Below are 26,629 nucleotides of genomic sequence, written 5' to 3'. Positions count from 1 at the left end.
GGCTAGCTTACCCACTGCCTCATATTGCCATAGGCATGCTGGGATTCCAAGCCCACTCTACCCTGTTCAGGTTTACGTCGGCTCTGCGGATTTGAACTCAGATCCTTATACTTGTGTGACAAGCTCTTTATTCACATTAAACCATTTCTCCAGTTGCCCCACTTCCACACATCATTTTTTTTTAAGATTTATTTATTTATTTATTGTGATCTGCCTGCATGTACACCTGCATGCCAGAGGAGGGCACTGAATTTCATTATAGATGGTTGTGAGCCACCGTGTGGTTGCTGGGAATTGAACTCAGGACCTTGGGAAGAGCAGCCAGTTCTCTAAAACCTCTGAGCCATCTTTCCGGCACCCGTTTCCCTTCCCCATTCCCATTTTTTCCTAAGGACAGGGTGTCATTATATAGCTCTGCCTGGCCTGTTATTCTATGTAGACCAGACAGACTCCTCAAACTACAGAGCTCTGCCTCCCGAGTGCTGTTGTTAAATGCTTGCTCCATTACACCTAGCCAGGCTTTCCTTTCTATTTTGAGACTAGAGTCTCTTTGCCTCTCTTTTGGTTTTGAGACAGGGTTTCTCTGTGTTGCTTTGGCTATCCTGGACCTTACTTCGTAGACCAGACTGGCCTCGAAGAAGGAGAAGAGGGTCTCACTGTGTTGCCCCGGCTAGTTGTGAACTCACAACTGTCCTCCTTCGACCTGCCAAGTAGCTAAGCTGGAATTACACGTCTGGGTGATTTAGCAACTTTATTTCCTAACGGGAAAGATTCCAACTGTGGGAGCTCCTGGAGCCCCAGATCTGTAAGGTCACGTTAGGCAGTAGAACTGCTCAGAAGTTTTATGATTACAGTTGACAGACGGTACGGATATCTATCCACACGGATTGTGTGTGCATGCATGCTTGTATGTGTGCAGTGCATGGGTATTGGTCCAAGGTCGACCTAATGTGTCTTCATTGCCGCTCACCATCATCTAAACTGACGCTTCGTCACTGCTGGGACCACAGGCCGGCTGCTGACACCCACACAGCTTTTAAGTGTATTCTGGGGAATCTAGACTTTTGTCTTCAGGTACACACAGGAAGTGCCAGCCCCACCCCCCTCCCCAGCCATCTCCTCAGCTCACGCATAGAACTTTCAAAGTGCAAAAGAAAACACTGATTTTATTCTTTGTTTCAGGTTTCCAGGGTAACACAATCGCACAGACAGCTGAATCGTGTAACTAGACTAAAAAAAAATAATTAATTCCTGTGAAAACCTATGAGGAAATATAAGACCTCAGCAAAATTTTCAGACCACCCAGACCAGTTCTCCGTCGCCAAGATCTGCAGGTGATATTTTAGAGAGCTGTAGGATCTCAGCTCCTGCATGACAGCTGAGTTGTTACAGGTCATGGCAGAGAGAGTGTAGCAGATCCAAAACTGAATCTGGAGGTGGTTGTTTATTTCATTCTTGTTGGTGGAATGAAAGGGAGACTCGAAGAAAGTTACGAAAATGGGAATAAAGCGCAGCTGTTTGGCCTTCTTCTGGCTGGCGGGGTTTAAGTAGCACCAGCACGACACCGCCTGCAGCAGCAGGATCTTGGTCTTGGCTGACATGTTCCTCTCATTCTGCAGCAAGGAAGCAACTTCCTTCATGTACTCGCTGGCAAACTGGGCGGCGCTCAGGCCTCCTGTAAGACAAGCGTTTGGGTCTCCAGAAGCACGTGGTGGGTGACAGTTCAGAGGCCCTTGTGAGTTCTTGTTCTGTGTGCGCATGTGTGCGGGGGTGCGTACTTGAGGAGGACACAGCCTCGGGCGTCGTTCACTTTTAAAGTTTTATTAATTAGTATCATTTTGGTTTTCTGAGACTGGGTTTTTCTGTGTAGCCCTGGCTGTCCTGGAACTCACTTTGTAAACCAGGCTGGCCTCCAACTCAAGAGATCCACCTGCCTCTGCCTCTGCTTCCTCAGTGCTAGGATTAAAGGCGTGCGCCACCACAATGTGCTATATGCCTTTAAAATTTTTGCAGTCAGGTTTTGTCTCTGCCTGGGAGCTCTACAAGTAGACTAACCTGACTGGCAACCCGCCTGTCTTCATCTCTCCAGGGAGAAGGTTTTATGTGGATCCTAGGGCCCCAACTCATGTCCTCGTGTTTACAAAGTAAGTATGTCACTGAGTGAGCTCTCTCCAGCCTCCATTTTCCTTGTTGTTTTGGGGCTGGGAATTGAATTCATGCCTTCACCTCCAGACCCAGGTTCATAGTCTGGTAACCATATTTGACATTTTAGATGTATTGTTTTTTTTTTTTTTGTTTGTTTGTTTTTTTCCTTTTTCTCATTGCTGTGAACATTTGAGACCCTGATGAGAAGTCAAATTGGAAGCATGGGAAGCATGCAGAGGTTCCTCATTTGGTTCTATTATGAGGACTGAGGCATGAATATATCCAGGGGGTATAATCTGGCTATGTTTGTACTGGAGGGAAGTTTGTGGACCTGAGTATCAGAGCATAGAGGAAATGCAAAGACTGATAAATAACTCCTTCCAGAATAAAAGAATATTGGGGGTTGGTTTACCCCTATGTATTCTAATGCTAATTACTGGACCTCAGGATCTGGTTGCCATCCAGACAAGTATATCTTTACTTCATGTACACAGGTCTTTGTTGTGTAAACCTTGCTCTACCTCATTTAAAGTTAACTGGTTAATAAAGTTGCTGAAGCCTGTGACTGGGCAGAAGAGAGGTAGGCAGAGATTAGGTTCCTGGACTTGGGATCTGACCAGGACCTGGAGTCCAGGAGGAGGAAGCCGGAGGGAAGGAAGTCACCACGGGGCAATATGGACCGTGAGCACTAGGCCAAAGGAAGTGAGCCATGAGGCTTGGCCAGATAGAACAGAAGCAGCCCAGTCAAAAACATTTATGTCAAGTAACTTGGGTTATATATAGTTGGGAGGTGGCAAAATAGCTTAGAGGGTTGATATCTGTTACTGTGCTTTAAAGCTTTTATAAATCCAATTAAAAGAAAAAGAGTCAATAACTGCTGAGCTGTTCTTGTACATTTCTTACTCCCAACTCAGACCCAAGATCAATGTTGCCTTAGAAGATTTTTTTTTCCTTTAGCCATTGACCCAACCTGAGGCCTATCCTAGATTCTGCTCTCTCTCCTTTCTTTCTTTCCCTTCTCTCCTTCTTTCCTTTTTTCTTTCTGTCCTTTTTGCTTGCTTCTTCTTCTTTTTTTTTTAGACAGGGTTTCTCTGTGTAGCCCTGGCTGGAACTCACTTTGTAGACCAGGTTGACCTTAAACTCAGAGATCCTAAGATTAAAGGTGCCTCTACTACTTTTTTGTTGTGTTGTTTTGTTTTTTTGAGATGGAGTGTCTCTTTGTAGCCCTGAACCTTAAGCTGCCTCAAGTGCTCGGATTAAAGGTATGTGCTACTACTACCTCACTTAGATTGTTTTCTATATCAGCCCAAGATCTTTCACGTTCACATTTCCAATGCCAACAAGGTACCAACTAAAACTGCACAGATGAAGAGAACTTTGGAGGTTATTCTAGCCTCTGCAGCTCTGTTCTTGGATCTTTCCGACTCTGTTTCCCTGGTCGAATAATGCTAAGATTATTCCATTTGATGTTAAAGCTTTCGTGTGACGGATGTAAGCCTGTTCCCTTGCTTCCTACAGTATAGCTAAGACTAACACCAGACTAAGGCATTCTGGTCCTCTCCCTCCATAAAGCTATCTCGGGAGCTGACCCTGATACGTGTGATGCACAGCACATGGCTGGGGGTGGTGGTGGTGGTGGGGTATCTGAGGCTCCTGCCACTCTGGTTTGGACCATTTAATGGATATGGATAAGGAATATAAGGATATTCCCCTCATGGATATCATTCTTTAGAGATTTGGTCTCTCAAGTTACAACTAAGTAATTAATTTTCCACTTAAATAACACTAAAGCACTCAGACCTTCTAGGCAGATACTTACTCATTCAAAAAAAAAAAAAAAAAAGGTCTCATGTATCCCAGGCTGGCCTCTAAATCTATGTAGTCAAGGATATCCTTAAACTTCGGAACTTTCCACCTCTGTCTGGGATTTTAGCTGGTCCTGGGGATTGAATCCAAGGTCCCACGCATACAAGGCACACACTCTGCCAGCTGAGCTAGACCCGTAGCCTCAGAACATATTATTTTATTCAAAGATGATCATAAGGATTAAATAAAACTTTATATGTTACTTAAAAATCCATTAGGGACAAATGAATGGGTTGAGTGTGGTAAAATTAGGGCACTGTGATTTTGTCTTTTACTGGGATACTTATTAGCCTTCTTAGTAATTTTTTTTTTTTAAGACAGGGTCTCTCTATCATGTAGCTCTGGCTGGCCTAAGACTTGAACGTGGAGCAGGCTAGCTGTGAACTCATATAGAGATCTGTCTGCTTCTGCCTCTTTTCTGAGTGCCAGGATGTGAGGTGTGTGTCACCATGCCCAGTTCTTTGTACGCATTTTAGGAGTAAAAGTTCTTACAGATCTTCCAAAGACTTTTCCTAGGCAATGCTTTGTCTTACTTGAGCAAGGGTTTTGAGACAAGAATCTTATTTTTAGGCTTGGCTGGCCTGGAATCACTGTGCAGATCAGGCTGTCCTGAGCACTGCACACACTTTCCTGCTTCTGCCTCCCAAGCCTGGAATTACCAACCAGCACGCCCAACTCTGTGATTACTGCTGTGTGCCACCACATCTGGCTGTTGGTACTTATATTCTTCATCAAAAAAGTCTATCACAAAGCCAGACACAGTTGCCCAATCCTACTAAGCCTAGCACTTGGGAGGCAGAGGCAGGCAGATCTCTGAGTTTAAGGCTGGCCTGACCTGCAGAGTGAGCTACAGGAGAGCCAAGGCTACACAGAGAAATGTCTGGAAAAACAAAACGAAACAAAAAAGAATTGGAGCTAAATAATAGTAGTAGTGATAATAATAATAAATAATCTCCACTTAACTCCCTGCTAGCACAACAGTGAGGCAGTACCTGTGAAAGCCAGTAGTCCGATTTTCTGGGCAGCATGAGCTCTCTTTTCAAGGGATAGCCCTATATCCATCAGCGTTTTGCCAAGCTCCGTAATTTTTTCTTTGTGAAAAATGCACTCAGCTGTGGTAGTTTGCTTCTCATCGTCCCGGGCATTAAGATAACACATGTCCACAATCCAATTCCAGCTCCCTCTCAAGGACTTCTTCAGGTTTATAAAGAACCGACGCGTCCTTCGGTAAAGCCGTCTACAAAAAGAATGGATCCTCAGCTTCCTGTAGAAGGGGGCCATTGGTGCTCAGGAGCCTCCAGGGGCCGGAGTTCACTGCCAGCAGCGCTGGAGAGTACCGCCGGGCAACAAGATAGAACCGAACGTAGGGCGCTGCTGCCCCGCAACACGGTAGAACCCAAACGTAGGAGAAGGTTCCTGGGTCTGGCGATCCAGGCCCTTTAGGACAAGAACAAAAGCAAGTTGCGCTTCTCTTGGGCACCAAGCCTCGCTCATTCCTGTCTTCACTCCTGGTCCTGTGCTGTGCTCACTGGGGACTCTTCTCCTTGAGCAGTTTTTCTTTCCTGGAACTTGCATGGTCTAAGCTATCGCAAGGCTTCGGTGCTCGTCCGTTTTTCTTTACATCACAGAGTTACCCTGTTTTGACGACAAAGCTGAAGACAGCAAGAGAACCATCTGTCACCCCCATCACATCTACCCACCTGTCTGTGCCCCTGTGTTCTTTCTTCCTGTGCCTGTGGGTGTCCTGTTTGAGCACCTTTCAACTGACTTCTCCTTAAACCCAGAAGCTACAGCTCTTCAGTTCTTCCGGTAGCACATTTTCCACGGCAACTGGATCCCTAGAAGTGTGTACACAAGCGCCCGGACTTCACTAAAAACCAAGAAAACTAAGCCTCTCAGGTGAGTGTGGTGGCGTACCTCTCATTCGAACATTTTCAAGCTGAGGCAGGAGGCTTTTGAGTTTGAAGCTAAGCTGAGCATATAAGCAAGACCCTGTCTCAAAAAAAAAACCCAAACAACCCTTGATTCTGTGTACTCCTCCATCTTTCCTCTGTATAGACCAGCTAAGCCAGTATCTTGGCTTTAAATATTATCTGTATCCTGAACAGTCAATTTAATGTGCTTGGATTGTTTTCAGACAGGACATTGTCGTTTTGTCTAGAACGATCTTAGACTCGCTCCCCAGCTCAAGCGATTTCCCCCCAGTTATCAGCCTCCCAGTCAGCGCGGACCCCAAGTTCTCAGGATAACACAAGGACATACTCCCTCACCCACTGTCAACACACGCACACTCACACACACGACACACATATATACATAGTTTGTCTTTGAAATACATACTACAAAAACAGGGTGAGGCACACTGATCTATAGGAGACTTTGTCTCAAACAAACAAACAAGATAAAAAAAAACACAATAAAATAAAACCCCCAAATCCAAAATATACATGTATGGGGGCGGTGGGGGGGAGGATGCCTTTGTGTGCTTGATCTTGATGCAGTGTGTGCAGTGCAGCCAATGTGTGTTCGTGTGTGTGTATGTATGTCCACACATGAGTACAGGTGCTTTTGGAGGCTGGAGGACACTTTCTTCCTCTGGAGCTAGAATTTACAGGTGGTTTTGAGCTGTCTGACTTGCATCCTGGGAACTGAACTGGGGTGTCCTCTGGAAGGCAGTGTGTTCTCTTAATTGCAGAGCCATCTCCTCAGCTCAGCCTCCAAGACCTCGATTTCACTGTCTTGGTCCACTAAATATTGTGATTATGCGCTGGTGTGTGTTTGTATGTGTGTGTGTGTCTATGTGTGTGCCTGTCTCTGTGTCTCTGTGTGTGCATCTATTTTGTTTGTTTGTTTGTTTGTTATTGTTGTCTCACCCTTCGCCTTTGCTGGCCTGGAACTTGCTATGTAGACCAGGCAGGTCTTGAATGTATAGAGATACGCTTATTCACTAGCCTCAGGGTCCCACGTTTGTTTGTTTGTTTTTAAATTTCTTTTAAAAAAGATTTATTTATTTATGCATTTTATGTATATGGAAACTTTATGTACAGCTGCGCACTAGAAGACAGCATCAGACAGTTCTGAGCTTCCATGTGAAGGCTGGGAGTAGAATTCGGGACCTTCAAAAAAACTGTAAACTCTTAACCACTAAGCCATCTCTCCAGCCCCCAGCCCCCTTTTTCAGACAGGGTTTCACTGTGTAGCCCTGGTTGTCCTGGAATATTATATATAATATAATCTTTTACAATATTGGGTTTTTCTTCTTTGCCTTATTAATTTTTCTTTGCCAGACAATGAGTATTTCGAGGGCAGATGTTGTTATGTCTTTTGTCTTCACTGCTGCACGTATGGTGGCCAGTCCCTGGCTTACATGCCAGTCATAGCAACTATACAGCAAGTGCTTTTGAATAAGTGAGAAATTAGAAGTTATGGTTTTTAAGCTTCTTGTGTTCTTCCATTGCTGTGATGAAATACCTGAGGTGAACAATTAACAAGGAGAAAATGCTAATCCACAGTTTGAGAGGCTAAGTCTACAGTCAGCTAAGTTGTTAGAGGACCTTACTGTTTAAGGTCACGTTCCGCCACATCCAGATCACTCTCTGAGCTTGGCACAAACGGAGGACTCCCTCCTCCCAGCAGGGCCTCCTACTCTGCCTGACCTTGTCTGGAGAGTGTCTCTAGGCACAGATGCCTAACCCTATCTGGAGTATAACCTTTGACACAGTTCCCTGCAAACGCTCTCCCCCTGCTGCCCATAGGATAATTTGGTATTGTGCTCCTGTTCATATGGCAGGACTGTGATGCCAAAATGCAAATAAAATATACTGTGGTTACCTGTTAGGTGATGTCCCAACTACCACCCTACCCTACATATTCCCTTCATTTCCCTTGAGTAATTGAGCTGTCTCACTGAAGCTGTTCCTGGAAAGTTAGTCTATCATACTCAAAATGGACTATCTGAATTCTGCTTGCTGCTTTTGCTGCCTTTCTTCTTCAGGATGGTGGCCAATAACCCCTGAGAGAAGGGAGGAATACATTGAGTCAGCTGGCTTCCTTGCCTCTCTCTCCCTCTCTCCCTCTCTCTCTCTCTCTCTTTTTTTTTTTTTTTTTAAAGACAGGCTCTCTTTACATAGTTCTGGCTGGCCTGGAACTCACTATGTAGATCAGGCTGGGCCTCAAACTCATAAAAGATCTGGCTGCCTCTGCCTCTTGAATGCTTAGATTAAAGGTGTGGGCCGTTAGGCCCAGCCCCTTGCTTTCGATCCTGCAGAAAGGCAGAGCATGGCAGGAAGCATGTGATGGAGTGAAGCTGTTCATTTTATGACAACCAGGAAGCAGAAAGAGAAAGGAAGGGGCCAGGACTTAGTACCTTGTTCATGACAAGCCCCACTGGATGCCACACACAGTGACCCAAAATCTTCCTGCTGGGCTCCAGTTCTAATCTATTACCTCCCCATAGCACCAGAGGTTGAGAACTAAGCCTTTAGCACATAGGCCTTTGGGGGGAGACATTTAAGGTACCAACCTACATAACCCAGTGGTGCTTTAACCCTTTAATCCCAGCATTTGGGAGGCGGAGTCAGGTGGATCTCTCTGAGTTTGAGGCCAGCCAGGACTACATAGTAGGACTGTACCAAAACCAAACAAAAACCCTGAATTCCCAAATGCTCATGCCTCATATTAATGTAAATAACAACAAAACCATAAGCTCTCATCTGAAAGGGGACAAGAGAGCATTTATTCTGGGGCTAAATATGAGCGACCATGGCCTGGGAATACAGATTTAAGTTACCCTAAATACCAGATTTCAACACAACAACAGTCTTAGGAAATTTTTATAGTAACATAACAGAGAAAGTTTTAAATCAACACACTTTTCAAATAACCCAGTGGGGACATCAGGTGGGTGGGTTACGGCCCCTCTGTGTGGCTTAGATGTCTTGGTTTCGGGGTTAGTGGAAGCTAGGGGTCTGTTCCTATATTTCAAAGAGACTTACCTATTCCTCACAAAGATGTTAGGTCAGACACAGCGCTAACAATAAAGAGCTATGAAGGGGGCTAAAGCTAGCACTGTAATTTGTACTTAGGTTCTAGACCTATAACAATCCAATCTCCCCACAATCACTGAAGGTCTCATCAGTTGACCAGTCTTAGAAAAATGTTTAACGTAAAGGTTCTTTTCGAGAACTTCCATTCTCGTTCTACTGGTAAAACATGCATTTTGTCATCTCCGGGAGCTCCCAGAGTTTTTACAGTTCTTCTGCCGCTCAAATGTCCAGGTTGAGAATCTAGCCAAATTTCATTGTCAGTCCAAAACGAAACGCCATGGAGTACACATTGCCATTCCAGAAGGGAGGGATATGCAACCAAAAGGACCAGACAAAAGTGAAGGCGAACATGAAACCCCAGCAGAGAAAACGTGAGGTCCTCCAGCTCCGAGGCTGCAGTGATGTGAGCTCCAATGGCCTTGCTGACCACAGCCCACGTGGCTGCTCCCTCAGGCTGGCTCTGTGCACTGGCTGCAGTTTCCTGGGTAGGCAAGTTCACATTCCGGCCATATTTCTTCCATTGCAGCTTTGGATTCACTGGTGCAGCTTCATGCATTGCCCTCCTGGGGAGTGTGGGTGGGTACCACTTGCAGAACTCCTGCTCTGCCACACACGCCTGGCCTCCAGGCTTTCCATGGATGCTTCCACTGAGGTCATTCTACGCTCCATATTGAGTTCAAGGGCCGCCTCTGTTACAAACCTTTGTCTCAAAGCGGGGTGAGATGGCTCAGGTCTTAAGAGCACTTGCTGTCGAAATGATGAGGAGCAGTGTTTGGATCCCAGCTGGGCACTGCGCATATGCCTATAACCCCAGCTCCGAGGAGGAGTGGAGGAATAAGGGTTGCTGAGTCTCGCTGGCTCCTAGCTTAGACACATGAATACATACCACAGGTTTAGAGAAGACCCTCAAAGGGACAGGCAGAGGGTGACAGTAGATATGTGACTTCTCTTGGCTTCCGTGTGTGCACATGTGCAAATCTTAACACACACACATGAATATATTTACACGCATACACAAATAAATCGGTAAATCTTTTTAGAAACTGGGAGAAGAAACTATGAGACACCTATACTGGGTACAGACGAGAGGGACAGAACACTGGGGAGTGGGCAGAGGCCTTCCCAGGACGTTTGTAAGTAAAGATCTTGAATGACGTGTTGAATGGCTGGTTTCAAGAGCTGAGACGGTGCAGCTTTGATGGGCTATCGTCACACAAAGGCAGGAGGGCTGCGGTTCAGCTTGAAGATGCTGCAAACAGTTGCTCTCCTGGTCTAGCCTACTCCTTACACCAGGATACAGAATTCTGTTAGTATTTTCACTTCAGGATAATAAGCCCAAGCGGACAACGAGGAGTAGAGTAATATATAAATACTAACTCAAGAAGGGACCATGGAACACGGATAAGGACCAGGAGGTGGCTCAGTGAGTAGAGGCCCTTGCATAAAGGTGGAAGGTGAGAATGAACTCTGCAGAGCTCTCCTCTGACCTCCACAGGTGTACCATGGCCTGCATACACCCCACCACGCCACAAGATGCACACTCATCATAACAGATACAAAAATTAAGAATATATATCAGATTCTACACTAGACTAGTAATTAAAAATAATCTTTATTTTGACTTACATAATTGAAAGAGTGATGAATACAAATACAACAAAACTAAAACCAAAACTCCCCCAAGCAAAACTAAAGCACAGAGGTGAATACAAAGGATATGAAATTAATTATTTCATGCAGTAGTCAAAAAAGGTTCAAATCCACAATCAGACCAAACAAAAGCCTTGTAGTACTGCGATTTCACTTTCTACAAAAGAGACATTTTTTCCCAATGATTTAACAAAGACTATCCCCTATACATACTGTAACTGTACAATGTACCTTTAAAATGAGGGCTATGTGCATATATATATAACATTTACAAATATACAAGTATACACAGCGGAACTTCACAGTTGAAAGAATATGTTGCCAGAAGCTTGGCAAGCAATTTTCACCTTAAAATGAAATGAACCCTTTTAAAAGTGTTGCTAAAGTGTATAGACTGAAACTAACCTCTAACTGGTATTTCTTACAAACACATCTGGAACACAGTTTAAATTGCACTCACACATATTGCTGTGATGTCTTGGCATACCCACCCCTGGTACACTTTACCTAGTTAGTGACTGGATCTCCACTCTGGTACTGAGCTGCCGTTGAAATAATGGGGCAGCTTTCATTTCTCAGGACCTCCTGCTTCCTAGCCTCATGGCCGATCTTATAGAAGCAGGGACCACTTTCGGTACCCCACTATTCTATCAGGTTAGGACTCATCCCACGTCCACCATCCCATCTGAAAGAACAACACATCTTTCTGAATCTATGACTTTGGGGTGCGTATTTGTCTTGGGAAAAAAAATATGGGTGGAACCAGGTATAGTGGCTCCTACCTATAATCCCTGCTCTGAAGCAGAGGCTGGAGAGCTGTTGCAAGTCAAGGTCAGGCTGGCCTATATATTGAGTTCCAGGCCAGTCAGCACTGGCACGGGGAGACTATGTCTCAAGATAAAACAAAAACCAAACAACAACAAAACCAAGAGTGTGATAAAGCCGGTTCTTGTTAAGGAAACAAAGCTTAAACTTCAAGTTTTTTGTTTGCTTGCAGTAGTATAGGTATGATCCTTCAAGCTATCTCTTAAACCACAGGGATAGACCATATGGAAATCCTCAGGATGAAAAAAGAAACAAATAGTAGGAACCATAAAAAAAAGTAAGATGTAAAACTAGGTTCTTCCCTGGCCAGAGCTTCAAGTATCCCAAGTTACCCTGGGAACTCCCTAGGTAGCTGAAGATGACCTTGAACTTTGACCCTACTTCCTCCATTTTCTGAGCTGTGAACTCATATGGGAAACACAACCAGCTTATGCGGTGCTGGGGATGAACCCAGCCAGCAAGCTCAACCAAGGGAGCTACATCATCAGCTAGCTCCCAAACCTAGTCTCTTATAATTGGTCATTTCGCCAGTTTCTGTAAGAAAACTTTTATTTGAAGAACTATCTTTTTGTGCTTTGTCTTGAAAGTAAAATTAGGCAGCGAATGGGCCCCTCAACCCTGAGGACACAGAAAAAAAAAATGGCAAGGCGTTTGATACTTTATCCAGATAGCACACGAGGAGTTCAGGCTTACAGATGAACTTCCAGACAGGTGTAAGGATGGCCATTCTTAAATCCCACAGTAAGGCCGGATGGGCCATGGAGTGCCGTCAGCCACAACCACAGCGTGACTTATCCACAGCCCTGTTCTGCGGGCCAAGGAGGAGTGGACAGTACTGCACATTAGGACTTTGAGATCTCTACACGGGCAACAGCAGCAGCACCACCCTGCAAGTTCCAGGCGCTGTCTGGCCACATCACGGCATCCTCTCGACGGCAAGGGCCAGGTACCGGGACAGCAGTCAGGCGGTGCTAACGTGAAATTTAAAAGGCTGTGGCAACTTCGGCTCCACGGCGACCTCCGACTTGAACACAGTCTCTCGGGAATTTGTCTAACTGTTCATAGGCCAGCCGCCCGTCTTCTCCTGGGTAGGGAACATTAAACATGAATATACCACATGTGCCTCACACAGTATAAGGTGGTGGCACTGTGCCACTGTTACTTTTTTGCACAGCTCCTGGGGATTGAACATAGACCCTCGTGTAAATTAGACCAAACGCTTTCTTACTGAGCCACACCCCCAGCCTTGCATTGCTGTCTTAGCTAGTTACTATTTGAAGGAAAAGTGCTTTTCTATTATTCTTACCTACCTTATGGATTTCTAGGCAATGCTTTGAACAACCAAGAACCTTTGGGTTAATGTTAGAGACCAGCTGAAAAGCAAGACACAAAACAAAGGGCAAGTCTGTGCCATCTGCTACCAATTGCACACAGCGGATTACTTTTTGTTTAGTGCCTTAGGTAAGGCTAATCCTTGACCCCAGTGTACTGAATCTTCATGTAACTCGAATACATATGAAAAATTGGTTACATTATATCATACACACACATCATTATACATCGTATCATTATGTACACAAACTAATGATAAAAGTCCTTTTTAATAATGGTAAAAGTTAGGCTTTCAGGCTTTGGCTAAAAGTTTGTCTTTACTCCCTAAACACCCAGCGTTCCTCTGGGCTTTAAATTATTCAATCTTGTTTATAGACATGTTTTTTTTTTTTTTTTTGTTTATTTACTTATTATGCACGTGAGTGCACGTGTGTGGATGCACACCACTGGATGCACGTGGAGGTCAGGAACAGCATTCTGGCGCCGGGCCCCTCCTTCCACGTTGAGTCCAGGGCCCTGCTGTTTCTGCCGCCATGCTGCACACTCCACACTAGCTGGTCCTTGAGTTTCTCAGTGAGTCCCCTGCCTCCACCTCCCATCTCACTACAGGAACGCCGTTATTACAGGCGTGTGTGCTTCTCGGGTTCTGAGGACTGAACTCACGTTGCCAGCTCTATGCAGCTCTCATTTTGCCTGCTGAGCCATCGCTCTGGTCCTCATAGCCTGAACAGGGCTGCTGAGGCCTGGATGGTGTGAGCACTGTGGGAAGCTTATGCGGTGATTATTCCTGGAGACGCAACTGGGAGGGCTGCTAAGTGAGTCTTGGGGCACAGGCCACGGGACACCTTTCCTCAGTTTACCGTGGAGAGAGGGACTGGCTGTGCCTCACAAACATCTAGCTATTCTTTATTTTGTTAAACCCTCATTGTTATTTTGGAACCCCGAGGGATAAAAGAGATTAAGCCATTAATACCCTGGGTACGTTTTAGACAATTAAATAACTTCTATATCTAAAAGAGCCGTACAGAATAACCATTTTATCCTTTAAACAAACACTGGCTGGCTAAGCTTCCTCTGCAGAGAGTGGTGTATTCAATAGCCGAGCCAAGTCTCATTAATCCCACACCTGTAAGAAAGGAGGTCTCAAAAATAAATGGGATTTTCATGGTGGTTATAATAACTGTGAGTCTTCTTCACATTAAAATGTATTGTCAGGCCAGAGTGGCTTTTTTCCCTGGTGACACCGGCAGGATTAGGCTTAAAGACTTTTAGAGGAGAGTTTTAGAATTTATAGAGTGTATGACTATAGTTAAGTTTTTTTTTAACTCTCTTTCTCTCCCCCTTCCTTTCCCTCCCTCTTCCTCTCTCTGTGCACATGTGTGTAGATAGGAACTTTGCAGGCCACACTGACTTGGAACTCAATATGTAGCCCAGGCTAGTCCCAAACTTGTGGCAAGCCTCCTGCCTCAACCTCCGAAGTGCTTGGATTACAGGGGAGAGCTACTGGCAACAATTGTCTGTTTGATGCAGAGTTAAGGAAGGTTTTCCTGAGAGCTGGGGATGTGGCTCTGGATGTGGCCCAACATTCACAAGGTCCCGGATTCGACTGTTAGCACCGAATAAATCGGAGGCCACGTCGCTTATAAAACCTGGCTCTTGGGAAGTGGAGGCAGGAGGATCAGAAGAAGTTCAAGACCATTTTTTAGAATGCACAGTGAGTTCAAGTCCAATCTGGGATACATGAGACCCTGCCTTGAAAAAAAAAAAAAAAAGAAAAAGAAAAGTCTACCCAAAGTGGACAAAAAAGGGCATGAACTCTCACAAAGCGAAGGAGAGGGCTATATGGATATTCCAGGATGAAATAACACCAGCAAGAACGGGACAGCAGGGCGACCAGGGGTCTCTGTGAGGTCGAGGCACTGGGGGCACACAGCGCTCCCTGTAGGACTTTGGCCCTCCCTACACTGGCAGCCAAGCTGCGATTTCCACAGTTCCCGTTGGGCTTCTGTGTTCCAGGTTCTAGCATTTTTGCTTTCACGAGACAGCCTCACTGTGCAGCCTAAGCTGTCCTTGAACTTGAGGTGCTTCTCCTGCCGCAGCCTCTTCAGTGCTGGGTTTACAGGCGTGAGTCACCACTCTCTGATCCTCGTCTTGATTCTAAGCAGGACATAGACCGATCAAGTCTTGGAGATAACAAGGGAGAAAAACCCGGATTCTTGTGCAGAGAGAATGAGGGGCAGGGCAAGATCTGGACACAATCGAGCTCTTCTGGGAGCAGTGAGCATACACACAGTGGAGGAAGCGGGTGACATGAACCTTCCTTTTGGTTCCCAGGGGAGGAGCAGAAGTAAGCGGACACACAAAAACAACTCACCAAGGGACAAGAGGGTTTCCGAGGCCACGTTTCTGATCTCTTCCGTGTCAGACTGACACAGTGTCACTAGCATTTTAATGCTTTCGGTGGCCTGCCAGGGAAAATAGGTTAGTGCCAGGCTTTTCAAGCTGCGGGTGGGAGGCAGGGCAAATTATGAACGGTTTGGGAAGAGGACTCCTGCTCCCAGAAGGGACTGTATCTCTGGGGAGAAAAGGAATAGAGCAGGGTCAAGGGCTGTGAGCTGGTAACATGCCAATAAACCAGGGCCCCTGCTTCATGCTTTACGGCACGAAAGTCCAGTAGAACCCATATAGGCTGCTGCACCCTAATGTGTAATCCCTGTGAAGTGTGTGGCAGAGACACTCAGCTGTGATGAGTCACAGCACCTCAGGAGAGTGCCCACATAAATACTTAACCAATGGGAATTTTTTGGGGGCACGGGGGTGTCACCTGAAGGTAATTTTCTGACCAAGTAACAAGGAAGGCAAAATTTCCCATGGTTGTTTTCCTTCACAGATCATTAACTTTTCCTTTTATGGCGTTAATCCCTTGTTTTTTCACTTCCCCTCAGGCCTGCTCCTTGTCCCATGTGCCCATCTACGGTTTTAGTGAGCATTAAGGTGTGGCCCTCTCATTCTTTTTCTTGGGACCTCCCCTAATGTTTCTGTGGTAAAGATGGGTCACACATGAGATCTAGCCTGCCAAAAGCCGCGCTTGTGTTTGCAGTCTCTGCTTCCTTGTGTCAGCATTTAGCTCTCTCCCTGCTCACGAAGCCTCCTCTAGCACAGCTGAGGTTGCCTGGCAGTCAGGTGCATCTAACATGCAGAGTATGGCTTGAGGCGAACAGTGTAGCCTGCAAAATCATGATCTCAAAACAGTGTGTAGCTTTTTAAAACTTTTTTTTTCTTTTTTTAGTAATGCAGCTAAGAATTTTGTGGATGATGACATCATGCCACGTTGTCAAAGGCTGGACATACACCCAAGCTAATTTCAAGAGAAAGGATCTGGGAACTCAGCGTCACACGGGGCTGAAACACTCCAGCGCAGGCTTTATTTTTCTATGCTAATTTATACATAGTAAACACTGGGGAAAATCACCATGTCATCTCTTCTGGGGGTTAAGCTACTTTTCTAGCACTGGCCCAACGTCCCACTGGTTCTCGTGGGCGATGGTTAAACCATAATTATTCTCCACTTGGTGACTTTAACAAAATCATATGCCGTCAGCGTTCCAAGGGGAAAAGAACCCTGGCTATTGCGGCTCCAAGGAAATGAGAGACGCTGCTACCGTGCAAGAGAGGCTTTGAGCAGGGAAAGAATTGGGTATGTCCACGTGGCACGGCCTGCCTCTAAGCTGACTGGACATGTGTTGCCCGAGGTTGACCAGGGATGGGGGCTTTGAGCCTGGATGGGCGTGGGGCTGAAGGGCTTTGGGGCAGGCAGGGCTTTACCTCCAGGCTTCTTAGGGCCAGGCATGCTGCCTTCTGTAGCTGGAGATTGGTCTTCGTCAGTGCTTCGCAATAATAGAGCAAGGCCTGAAGGGGAAGGGGAGACGCTGTGAGACGTTTTGAACAGCTTGTCACTCAAACTGTATGTAAGACAGGGAAACAAAGGAAGGTAGCTGGTGTGTGTGTGTGTGTGGAGGACCTTCTCTCCTAGGTGATATATAGATTTTTAAGTTTTTAACCCCCCCTTTTATTTTACGTGTATGGGTGCTCCGCCTGTGTGTTTGTCTCTACACAATGTACATGCAGAGAGGGATAAGATTGCTGCAAATTTGAGGACAACCTGATATACATGGAGAGTTCCAAGCCAGCATGATCTATGTCTCAGCTTCCAAGCTAGGCAGGGTTGTACCATGAGACTCTGTCTCAAATATTTAAAAGTCTAGAAAGATGACTGAGAAGAACATTAGTTGTTCTCCCAGGGGACCCAGGTTTTGTTCTCGACACCCACAAAACAATTCACCATTAGCTATAACCTCAATCCCAAGGATTCTAATGCCACCCCCGAAAGGACTGGGAATATCATAGAAAGGGGGGCAGAAAAGAATGTAAGAGTTAGCTGGGCAGTACTGTCACACGCCTTTAATCCCAGCACTTGGGAGGCAGAGGCAGGCAGATCTCCATGAGTTCGAGGCCAGCCTGGTCTACAGAGCAAGTTCCAGAACAGCCAGAGCTATACACAAAAACCCTATCTTGAATAACCGAAAGAAGAAGGAAAGAGTTGGAAGATAGGGAGAAGGCTGTAAAATGCCATCTTCAGGGCCTGAGCCAGCTATTGCCAACATGATTTCACAGCAGCTGGGTGCTAGGCCTGCACAAGACTGGGAGGGGCTCCTGGGGACCCTGCCTCCTGACTGTTGGTTACTGATGGATTTTGGGGGAGAGTTACTATCTTCAGCTCTGTTACGAATGGTGCATCCACTAGGTTGCGATGGGTGGTTCCAACCCTATGGGCACACACACACACACACACAGCCCTGGTTAAACTCAATGGTCAAAGAAAAACAATGTGGGAAAAGTGATCTGTGGACACGACAGAGGTGGGAGGAGATGAGAGAAGGTGGGGTGGGAGCACACAGAATGCACCTCATTTGTGCGTTAAACTATTAAACAACAAATTTAACAATAAAAATGAAGAGATCCATAATGTTACCCATTTTTTAACTCTAAAAATAATAATATATTATTATATGTAAATATATATTATCAGCTGAGATAAACTGTAGCATGGCCTTTCACACAGTTTTCAGGGTAAGAAAAAAGAATCAGAAAATCACACAAGTTTACTCAAAGGGTTGATTGGTGTATTCTATAGGATTGTAGACCCAGAATTGGAAGATACAAAGTTATTATTATAGGTTTTATTTTAACGAGCATTTTTTTTTCCTTTGATGGTTTTTATTTTAAAACCACACCACTTCGGCTTTTCATTGGCAGAGTTATGTAGATTTGGGGGGTAGAGGCCAATAACCGAAGGCAAGGTGTGATGCTCGGGTCCCCACTAGGGTGCCCACCTCCTCACACGCTCATCCTTTCCATTGGTTGGGAAGCTTTGAATTCTTCCTTTCTCGTCATTTCGAAATTGATGGGATGCTAGGAACCCTAGTGGCACGGTTTGGTAGCTCCATTCCAGGCCCACCTTGAATTCTCAGCAATCCTGCTTCAGCCTCTCTCCCGGGCGAGCGCCACGGTGAAGCCCCGTGGCACGCTAACGGTACGTGACAGACAGTGAAGCCTGTGGCTTGGCATCCATGGCTTAGCATCCTACCTTTTCTCTGAAGTGCTCGTTTTTGGAGGCTGCTGCCAGGTAGAGCGTCACAGCCTCGCTGACCTCGTTGTCATCTCTGGTGAGCAGCAGGGCCAGGGTCCGGAGGACTTCCTGCTGAGCGGGGAGGTTGCTGGGGCTGAGGTCGCTCATAGTCTGCAGCAGTTTCTCGTCTCTCAGTGACTGCAGAGTCTGAACCGTGGCAACTGGAAGGGGAGGAGCCAGAGCTCATGTTCTGATAGCGCAGTGACATGCTTATTGAGGACACAGGTACTTCATGTATGTTTGCAGTAAAAAGCATATGCAGAGCAGACCCAAGTGTCTGAGAGTCTATGATAAAGGTGGTGTTTCAAATTAGTGAGAAAAGGTCAATAATTTAAATAGTTATGATGAGGGCAAATTATTGCAAAAATGTAAAGTTGAATTTCTACTTTAAAATAGTGGCAAAAATATGTAGGTTTTTTTTTCCTCTTTTAAAGAGAAGAGCTTATATAGCCTAGGCCAGCCTTGAATTTCCCATGAAGCAAAAGATGACCTGAAACTATTGATCCTGCTGCCTCTCACTCCCAAGGGCTGTGGTTCTAAGCATTCATCACACAGTGCCATATAAATGAATTAAAGAGTCAAATGTACGTATACAAGGAAGAAAATATAAGGAAACGTTATCTGCCACCTTATTAATATTTGTAGTAAACACAATTGTCTCTCTTTCACTGGGACAAACTGGCCATATTCTGTGAATAAGGAGAGAAGCCTAATCCCCGACTAGATATCTGGCAAGGCCATCTCTTGGGCTCTAAAACATAATGATGAGATAGTGTCTATTCAGTAATATGGGGATAAACGGGAAAGGAAAAGCCAAAGCTTTTCCTCTTGTTACTTCTTGTAACAGACTCACACCTTCCCGCACGGAATAAAGGTGAGAATCACCTAGATATTTTTGCTTTAATTTCCTGTTTTCTTTGTTGTGGATGTCTGTTAGTTCCACTGCTTTGTAAGGAAGTATGCCAATAGAGGTCCCCAAGGGAGTATTAAGTAACAGTTAAACAAATGAATCACAGAAAATATTTGACAATGCAAATACACAGGAGCCATCAAATATAAGGGCAGTATAAGACTAATAAAATGCTTTAAAATCTCTAATATTTAACAGTACAAAGCATATTAGGTTAAAAACAGGGTATACTACTTCTATGACACTGGGGACATTAGCTCTGAGTACACTGCTTGTCCAATATGGAGATCCTGGGTTTAATCCCCTAGCAAAAATAAACAAGCACTCAAACAAACAAGCAAACTAACCAAAAAACTAATCCCAGCCTAAACAAGGCACAATTTTGAAATCTAAAACCATGCATGTTCAAATGAAAAATTGAAGTTTACAAGTAGGAGAAAGAGATTTGAATTTATATTTTCCTGTTTCCCAAACTTTATGTGATGCAAAAACTATCGTTTGTTTCATTTTATAATGAATGAAAGAAAGAAGACCCTTAAAGATAAGGGAAGGTGCGGGAATGTAGCCCAGTTGGGAGAGCCTCGCACACTCAGTGAATGTGTTCAATCTCCACAGTGGCACACACCTGCGATCTCAGAATCTGGGAAATAGAAGCAGGAGAGTCAGAAGTGCAAGATAAGTCTTGGCTACATGGGAAGTTTGAGGCCAGTCTGGGCTAGAGGCCCTGTCTCAAAACAAAAACAAAAACAAGAGGCTGGAGAGATGACTTAGCCCACAAGAACACATACTGCTCTTGCATAGGACCAGAGTTCAGTTCCAGGTGGAATGGCTCGCAGTGCTTTGAAACACCAGCTTGTGGGGTACAACTCCCTCTTCTGGTCTCTGTGGGCACTGCACCCATGTGCGCCAATTCACACTTAAACAGGTCTACACATAATTTAAGATGAAGGTAAAAGTTTAAATGAAACAGAGCAGAGACAAAAGCCAGAAAACAAACACAAAATTTCCCAAAGGTTAAAAGGTATTCCCCCCCCACCGTCATTATCCATTCCTGCTACTGAATGAGTGGGTTTTGTCAAGGCCTGTTACCAAGAGACTTAGGAATAATAACTGTCACACCAGACCCTGAATAATTCACATGCCTGCCTGGAAAACTGATCTACACTTGGCGAGCTTAGTATCACTTGTATGCCAGGAGGTCTTGCATCTTAAGACGGGGTCTCCCTGTCCTGTTCTTCTTCTGCACCAGGCATGCCACCTGCAAGCCTTTCTGTGTCCCATGCTAGGCAGAAATGTCTCCTTTATGACGCCGAACCACCGCCACGTTGCTGCAGAATTTAACGTTCTGCAAAGAGAAGGGCTTATCTGGATCAGAGCCAGACAAGCAGCTGCTCTGTGGCGTTGTACCTTGTTTCAGAGAACACACCCCATTCCCTCTGTCCCTTTAGCTCCTGCCCAGCATCTGCTGCATTTCTGAAGAATGTGCTCCTCCATTTAGATATAATATATGTGATATTTGAAGTGCCATTTGAAAGGGTGGCCTGAGCTTGCCATACCCCTAATCACCCCGTCACCTTCCTCGAACAGGCGGCCTCGTACATTCTTCTCTCATTTTCCCTTCCCACTGCCTCACTCTAGTCTTCAACTGAGGTCCCTTTCTGTCTGTTCTGAATAAGAATTCACCGCAAAAGGCAACATGAAAAAAAGCACTGCAAATAGGCTGAGAAAGGAAGGGAAGCAGTGAGATTTTCAATCACCTGCCAGTTTCTTGTTTATGTTGAACCCCTGCCGGAGACCAGGGTGCTTAGTGAGCTCCTGCTCCAAAACCAGGAAGTTTACCAAAGTTAAAGGCTCGGAAGCCATTGAAAAGGCCATTGAGAAGACCAGAGCTGACGCCAGACTGAGACACTACCGCAACATGACAGGAGACCACATCCTACCTTGCCTGGCCAGCTGACTCAGGTACGTCTCCAGGTCACTCACACCGAGGCTGGTAAAGAAGCTATAATACTGGAAAACAGTGATGACTTCCGAGGAGATGCTGGAGGAGAGCAGAGGCTCGGCTCGGTCCAGGATTTGGGACACCAGGGTTCTAAACACTGGGAAGGGAGAGACAAAGTGGCTTGAGAAACTTGACCACTCACTCATTCGCCCATTCACGCATCCATCCTTTCATCTTTTATCTCTGTATTTCATGATGAATGTGGCAGCCACTACACTGTGAAAACAGGTGTGAGTATCATAGTACATGCATATTTATTCGTTCATCATCGCGCTAATAATATCCATTAACCTTTTATGGCAGCGCTTACAGACATTCATCTTTAACATGCTACTTGTGTTCATGCATTCACTTAAACTATTATTTATTTATTTTCATGTGTATCACTGCCTTACCTGCATGTATCTGTGTCAGTGTACCATGTGTGTGCCTGATGACCAAGAAGGCCACAGGAGGGAATTGGATCCCCTGGGTCTGGAGTTACAGACAGTGTGAGCTGTCCTGTGAGCACTGGGAGAATTAAACTGTAGCGCTCTGGAAGGGCAGCCGGTGGTTTTAACTGCTGAGCCATCACTCCGGGCCCTAATTGACCTTTCACTGTGGTACTTCTGTTCATTCACTTATTCACCTTTTATCACACTTTTGTGATACTTACATGCATTAGTTTACTCGCTGACCTTTTATCATAATAGCATAAGGGAAAGTGCTTAAAGTGAGCTGACCTTCCGTGTACAGCTACGTACTGTCACTGTTTCCTATACTCACATGATACCATGTAAGTAAGGACGTGAAAGATTGCCGACATCCCTCCAGGTATTCTCGGGGTCCTCAGCACCCCCAACAGGGAACAAACAACCTAACTTCCATTTTTTTGTTTGTTTTTGAGGCATAGCATCATGTAGCTCAGGCTGATGTCCAGTTTGACATGTATCCAAGGACGGCGTTAGACTCCTGATCTTCCTGCCTCCATCTCCCAAGAGTTACAGTTCCAGGTGTTCCTCATCAGGCCCAGCTTATAACCCGAGTTTTTATCAACATTAGCTAGCTTTTCCTGTGCTCGGTCTCTCACATCAACAGAATGTGCAGTATGTTCTTCCTATGTCTGGTTTATTTTACTCAACATAGTGTCTAAGAGTTGCCCAGACTGTAGCCTGTAACAGCAATAGAGTCTCCGAGAAATGCTCCATGATACTCTGTGATTTCACTGTATTCCAGTGTCTCCCTTTTCACATCACGCTTCAGTTGTCACCAAATTCTGGCTATAGTGACTAAGTCTGTGAATCTTCTTATGCATGTCTTACACAGACAGGGGTATACTGTGGACATTTCGGTTTATGATATGTAAACATTTTGTTATAATCCCATGGGGAATTTTAGTTTGTCCACACACCTGTTAATTGCCTCGTGTAGAGTGTGGTCTTTGCCAGCTGGAATTAGTTGAAGTCTGAGGCCTTTGAGAGATATAAATATGATAGCCCAGAGGAAGAAGGTGGTGGTTTGAAGGAGATGGAGGAGGACTGTTTGTTGGCTTGCTGGTTGACTGGTTACCTAGACTTGATTTCCTGATGATAGATATTACTAGTGCCCCTCCCCCCAAAGAATACTACGACCCTATCCAGCAGGAAGAAAGGGTCAATGTCCCCCTTTCCCTTCCAGCCTTCTTTGTCTCTTACCTGGAGTTGGGGGGTTTGAAGGGAGGTATAAGCTTAAAGGGACCCCCAAATAAAGTAGCAATTAGAAAACTAGCACCTACAGGGGTACATTTCTCTTCATGTGTTTTAAGAGTAGAATTGCTGTCTCATGTTTTAGGCACAGACTAGGATTCAGTCTTCAAAAGCCATTGTACCATCTGACACCCCCACCATGGAGGCATGTTGATAGAAAAAGCCTACCGTCACCTCTCTGTACCCATGGGTCCCACATCTATGAGTCTAAGCAACTGCCGACTAACACTATATTGGACACACAGAAACTCCTAAAGGCTGCCACTCCCCAGGCAATGTAATCTAACAACCATCTCCTTGGTGTTTGCCTAACCAAGTGTTATAAGTCAGATGGAGCATACAGGAAGTGTGCAGGTTATTCGTAAACACATACTGGTGTAAGCAAGGGATGTAAGCAAACACAGATTCAGCCATGCATGGCATGTTCTGGCACCCTTCACCCACACACCCCAAGGGACAACTGTACAAACACGAGCAGCAATATAGACTTGGAGTGCTTGTGGATTGACGATTGTCTACCACAGGCTTAGGTGTGACCTGGTCCTCAGCCAGGGGTGCCGCTGGGAGCCTGCAGGCACACTGGAACTTAGGGGTTAACTGGCTGACATAGGCCACAGGGTAAGCATCTGGGATTATGAGCGGGCTCACTTCTGCTTCCTGTTATCTCTGATGTGACCAGTCACATGCTCCCATCACCTTGGACCAACCTCCTTCCGCTGCCATGGCTTCCCTGCCAGGATGGACTGTACCTCTCGAAATGTGAACCAAAATATACCTCTCTTTTGTAAGTGGTTTGTATCAGGTGTTTGTCATAGCAGGGAAAAATAATGAATATGTAATTAAAAAAATCACTGCTGGCATTCTGCACTCTCGGCACCTTTTTGTAGTCTAGCTGACTGCTGCTCTTTTTTCTGGAGAGCAGATCTTTCTTTTTTAAGGATGGCCTTTTTGTGTGCCTCCCCTCCTCCAGGCTGCAAGGGGGCAGGGGCGGGGGGGGGGGAGGAGACAGTCTCAGTGCTGTCTATACCTGGCTCTGCCAGTCCTGGATAGTCTTTGTTGATGGTTCTGGCGAAGCTGGCCTCCAGCTGCTTGATCACGCGGTCAGCGGAGCTGTGGTAGACCCCAGTTGGGCTGCAGCACTTGGTCCAGAAGGAAAGCAAGGACAGCTTTTTGTGGAATTCTGGCAGGGCTGGAACACAAGAGGGATGTTAATGAGAAGATAAGGATGGCCATGTGTGCAGGGTGGGCGAGCGAGGTGTCCCAGGGACATTATAGCTTTGTGTGTGTGTGTGTGTGTGTGTGTGTGTGTGTTTTAAAAAAACAAACAAACCTGTATTTCTATTTTTAAAAATCACTTTAATTAAATAATATAACATAATAAAATAATTAAGACTAGGTCTCCTGTAACCCAGTTTGGGTTCAAAGGATAACCTCACTGTTCTTGTCTAGCCCCAGGCAACCTTTGACAAGTTCTGCCTCAGACACACTCAGAGCCAGACTCCTCTGTAGGCTACAAAGTCCATGCCTCCTTCCCTTTCACATTCACAGGAGGATTTGCCAACTCCATGTGCTAGTTACAACAATCCAGATTATCTGTCCCTGAAGGCAATCTCGGCAATAGAAAATGTCTGAGAATCTCTGCCTGGAGGTGGGTACCATTTCTGTGAGTGTGTTCTGTCTGCTTTTGACAGGAGAAAAAACGGTGTGCCCCCGGCTTAACTGAGGACGCTGAAGCTTGCGCAGAAGCGTCGCTGCTTTCCAGTGAGCATGCGCCCATCTGGCGAGCGTTGGTTCCAGGGACGGCCTGCAGGTGGCGGGCTTACCTTCCACCACCGAGGTGATGTTCCCGAGGTTCTCGTCGCTCACTGCCGCCAGCTTCTCCATGAGGAGGACCTGCCTCGACAGCTTCTCCAAGAGACTTCTTGCCACGAAGGGGGTTTTGCTAGAGAAGACGATTTGCTGACGAGACAAAGAAAAGCCCTTTCAATGATGTGGAGGGCAGTGACCTTGCTCTCTGCACCCTTCCCGAGGAGGCTGCAGCGGCTGACTTCTGCAGCACTCTCGTCCCAATCTGGCAGTGTTCATCATTCTCTACCACGTGTTTCAGACTGACCTGAAACCATGTAGCTCAGGCTATCCTCAAACTCATAAGCTCCCCCCCCCACCTCCACGCCCCGCTGGGATTATTGGCATAAACTCCATGCTCAGCTCTGTCCTTCCTTTTATGTAAATCTCAGTCTCCTTAAAGACAGTGGAGGGCATTGAGGCTCTGTCCTGGCTTATTAGCAGAAAAGACTGGCTTTACAAACGCTTGGGTTTTTCACTGCATAGTTTTATTTCCCTGTTTTCAAGTTCAAAATTTTGAGCATAGTATATAGTCATTCTTGTAGTCAGAGCTATCCCAGTGTAACCCAAGAGCATAGTCTGTGTACCTGGGGTCCCCCTGAGCCCTGCCCAGGCCTTGGCTCTCACAATTTCTCACAGTGACTTAATGAGGTGAGTCCTATTGAAGGCTCCATTATGTTGACAGGAAATGCTAGGTGACTGAGGCACACTGAGGTTAAGTAGCTGGCCTAGGACCACATCAGCAAGAACTGGCTTCATTTGTGCGCAGGGTGCAAAGAAAGGAGGCCTGAGACAGGAAAGGGCCTAAGCGACTTGCTGTTTCTGCTTGTTCTGTGTCCCCTGGGAACCACTGGTAGGCATGACTCCTGGGTAAGAATAGCACTGCCATCCCATGCTGTCTAGAGCATCTGAACCCTAAAATGCGTGGCATTCTCAAACCTCAAAGTCTAACAGTTAAACAGCGTGGGCCCAATGCTTGGGAAGCAGAGCATGGAGATCAGATCAAAGCCAGCCTCAGCTACACGGTTCAAAACCAGCATGGGCTACAAAATAAAAACCAAAATGAAACAAAAGGTCGGCAATTACATGCTAACATCTTTCTTGTGAGCAAGTACAGTGAGCACACACCTCATTTCTAAAGGAGAGGTCTAATGAGCTCACAGAATGCCCATTTTTAACTTTCTGCAATTATATTCCAAGTGATAAGGAAACACCCCCGATTGCAGGGTGACAGCAAGTGGGAAGCGGACTTTGTAATTCTCACATCTTCAGCCCGTTTCTTTTCTTTTTTTGCACGAAGAGCATTTATCACTTCTTTTATCTTTTGAGATTACGATTATATTGTTTCCCCCTTTCCTTTTCTCCTTCTAAACTCTCCAATGTACCCCTCCCTTTTCTCAAATTCACAGTCTCTTTTTTTTCATTGTTACCTACACATATGCAACAATGAATGAAAAAAAGGTTACTTGTATGAATGTTTGCAGTCAGCCTGCGCCTTTCCATGCACTTCTGTCGCTTTTCTAGCACAGCTCTGCGTCCCAGAAAGTCATGGCCCTGACTATGACTGCCGCTGACTGTTGCATGCTGGTCAACCTT

At 45.6% G+C, this 26,629-nt stretch overlaps 2 protein-coding genes across 5 annotated transcripts in view; both read right to left on the bottom strand.

Annotated features, from left to right (window-relative positions):
• Window positions 1-1,244: 1,244 nt before the first annotated feature.
• On the bottom strand, window positions 1,245-5,349 carry Armh2 (armadillo like helical domain containing 2). The gene is made up of 2 exons (XM_021641390.2): window positions 5,004-5,349; window positions 1,245-1,675 (listed from the first exon to the last, which is right to left on the bottom strand). The coding sequence occupies exons 1-2, from the start codon at window positions 5,290-5,292 to the stop codon at window positions 1,245-1,247; spliced, it is 720 nt and encodes a 239-aa protein (XP_021497065.1). The 5' UTR covers window positions 5,293-5,349.
• Window positions 5,350-10,649: 5,300 nt separating this feature from the next.
• Window positions 10,650-26,629, bottom strand: part of Ripor2 (RHO family interacting cell polarization regulator 2) — a 206,565-nt gene continuing 190,585 nt past the window's right edge. For all 4 annotated transcript variants that reach the window (XM_060372842.1, XM_060372843.1, XM_021641399.2 and 1 more), the window contains 7 exons: window positions 25,012-25,147; window positions 24,216-24,377; window positions 21,403-21,561; window positions 18,511-18,713; window positions 16,689-16,772; window positions 15,238-15,328; window positions 10,650-12,615 (listed from right to left, as the gene is read on the bottom strand). In XM_060372842.1, the coding sequence (XP_060228825.1) occupies window positions 12,515-12,615; window positions 15,238-15,328; window positions 16,689-16,772; window positions 18,511-18,713; window positions 21,403-21,561; window positions 24,216-24,377; window positions 25,012-25,147 (936 nt within the window). In that variant the 3' untranslated portion in view covers window positions 10,650-12,514. The remainder of the gene's footprint in view (window positions 12,616-15,237; window positions 15,329-16,688; window positions 16,773-18,510; window positions 18,714-21,402; window positions 21,562-24,215; window positions 24,378-25,011; window positions 25,148-26,629) is intronic.

This window comes from Meriones unguiculatus, chromosome 19, assembly GCF_030254825.1.
Source record: "Meriones unguiculatus strain TT.TT164.6M chromosome 19, Bangor_MerUng_6.1, whole genome shotgun sequence".
Lineage (NCBI taxonomy): Eukaryota > Metazoa > Chordata > Mammalia > Rodentia > Muridae > Meriones > Meriones unguiculatus.
This window is presented reverse-complemented; position numbering and strand designations above follow the sequence as displayed.

Coding starts and splice junctions, on each gene's coding strand:
- Armh2 (XM_021641390.2), bottom strand. CDS start 5,292: ATGGCCCCCTTCTACAGGAAGCTGAGGATCCATTCTTTTTGTAGACGG. Junction 1,676..5,003: donor CGGACTACTGGCTTTCACAG/GTACTGCCTCAC, acceptor CTTGTCTTACAG/GAGGCCTGAGCGCCGCCCAG.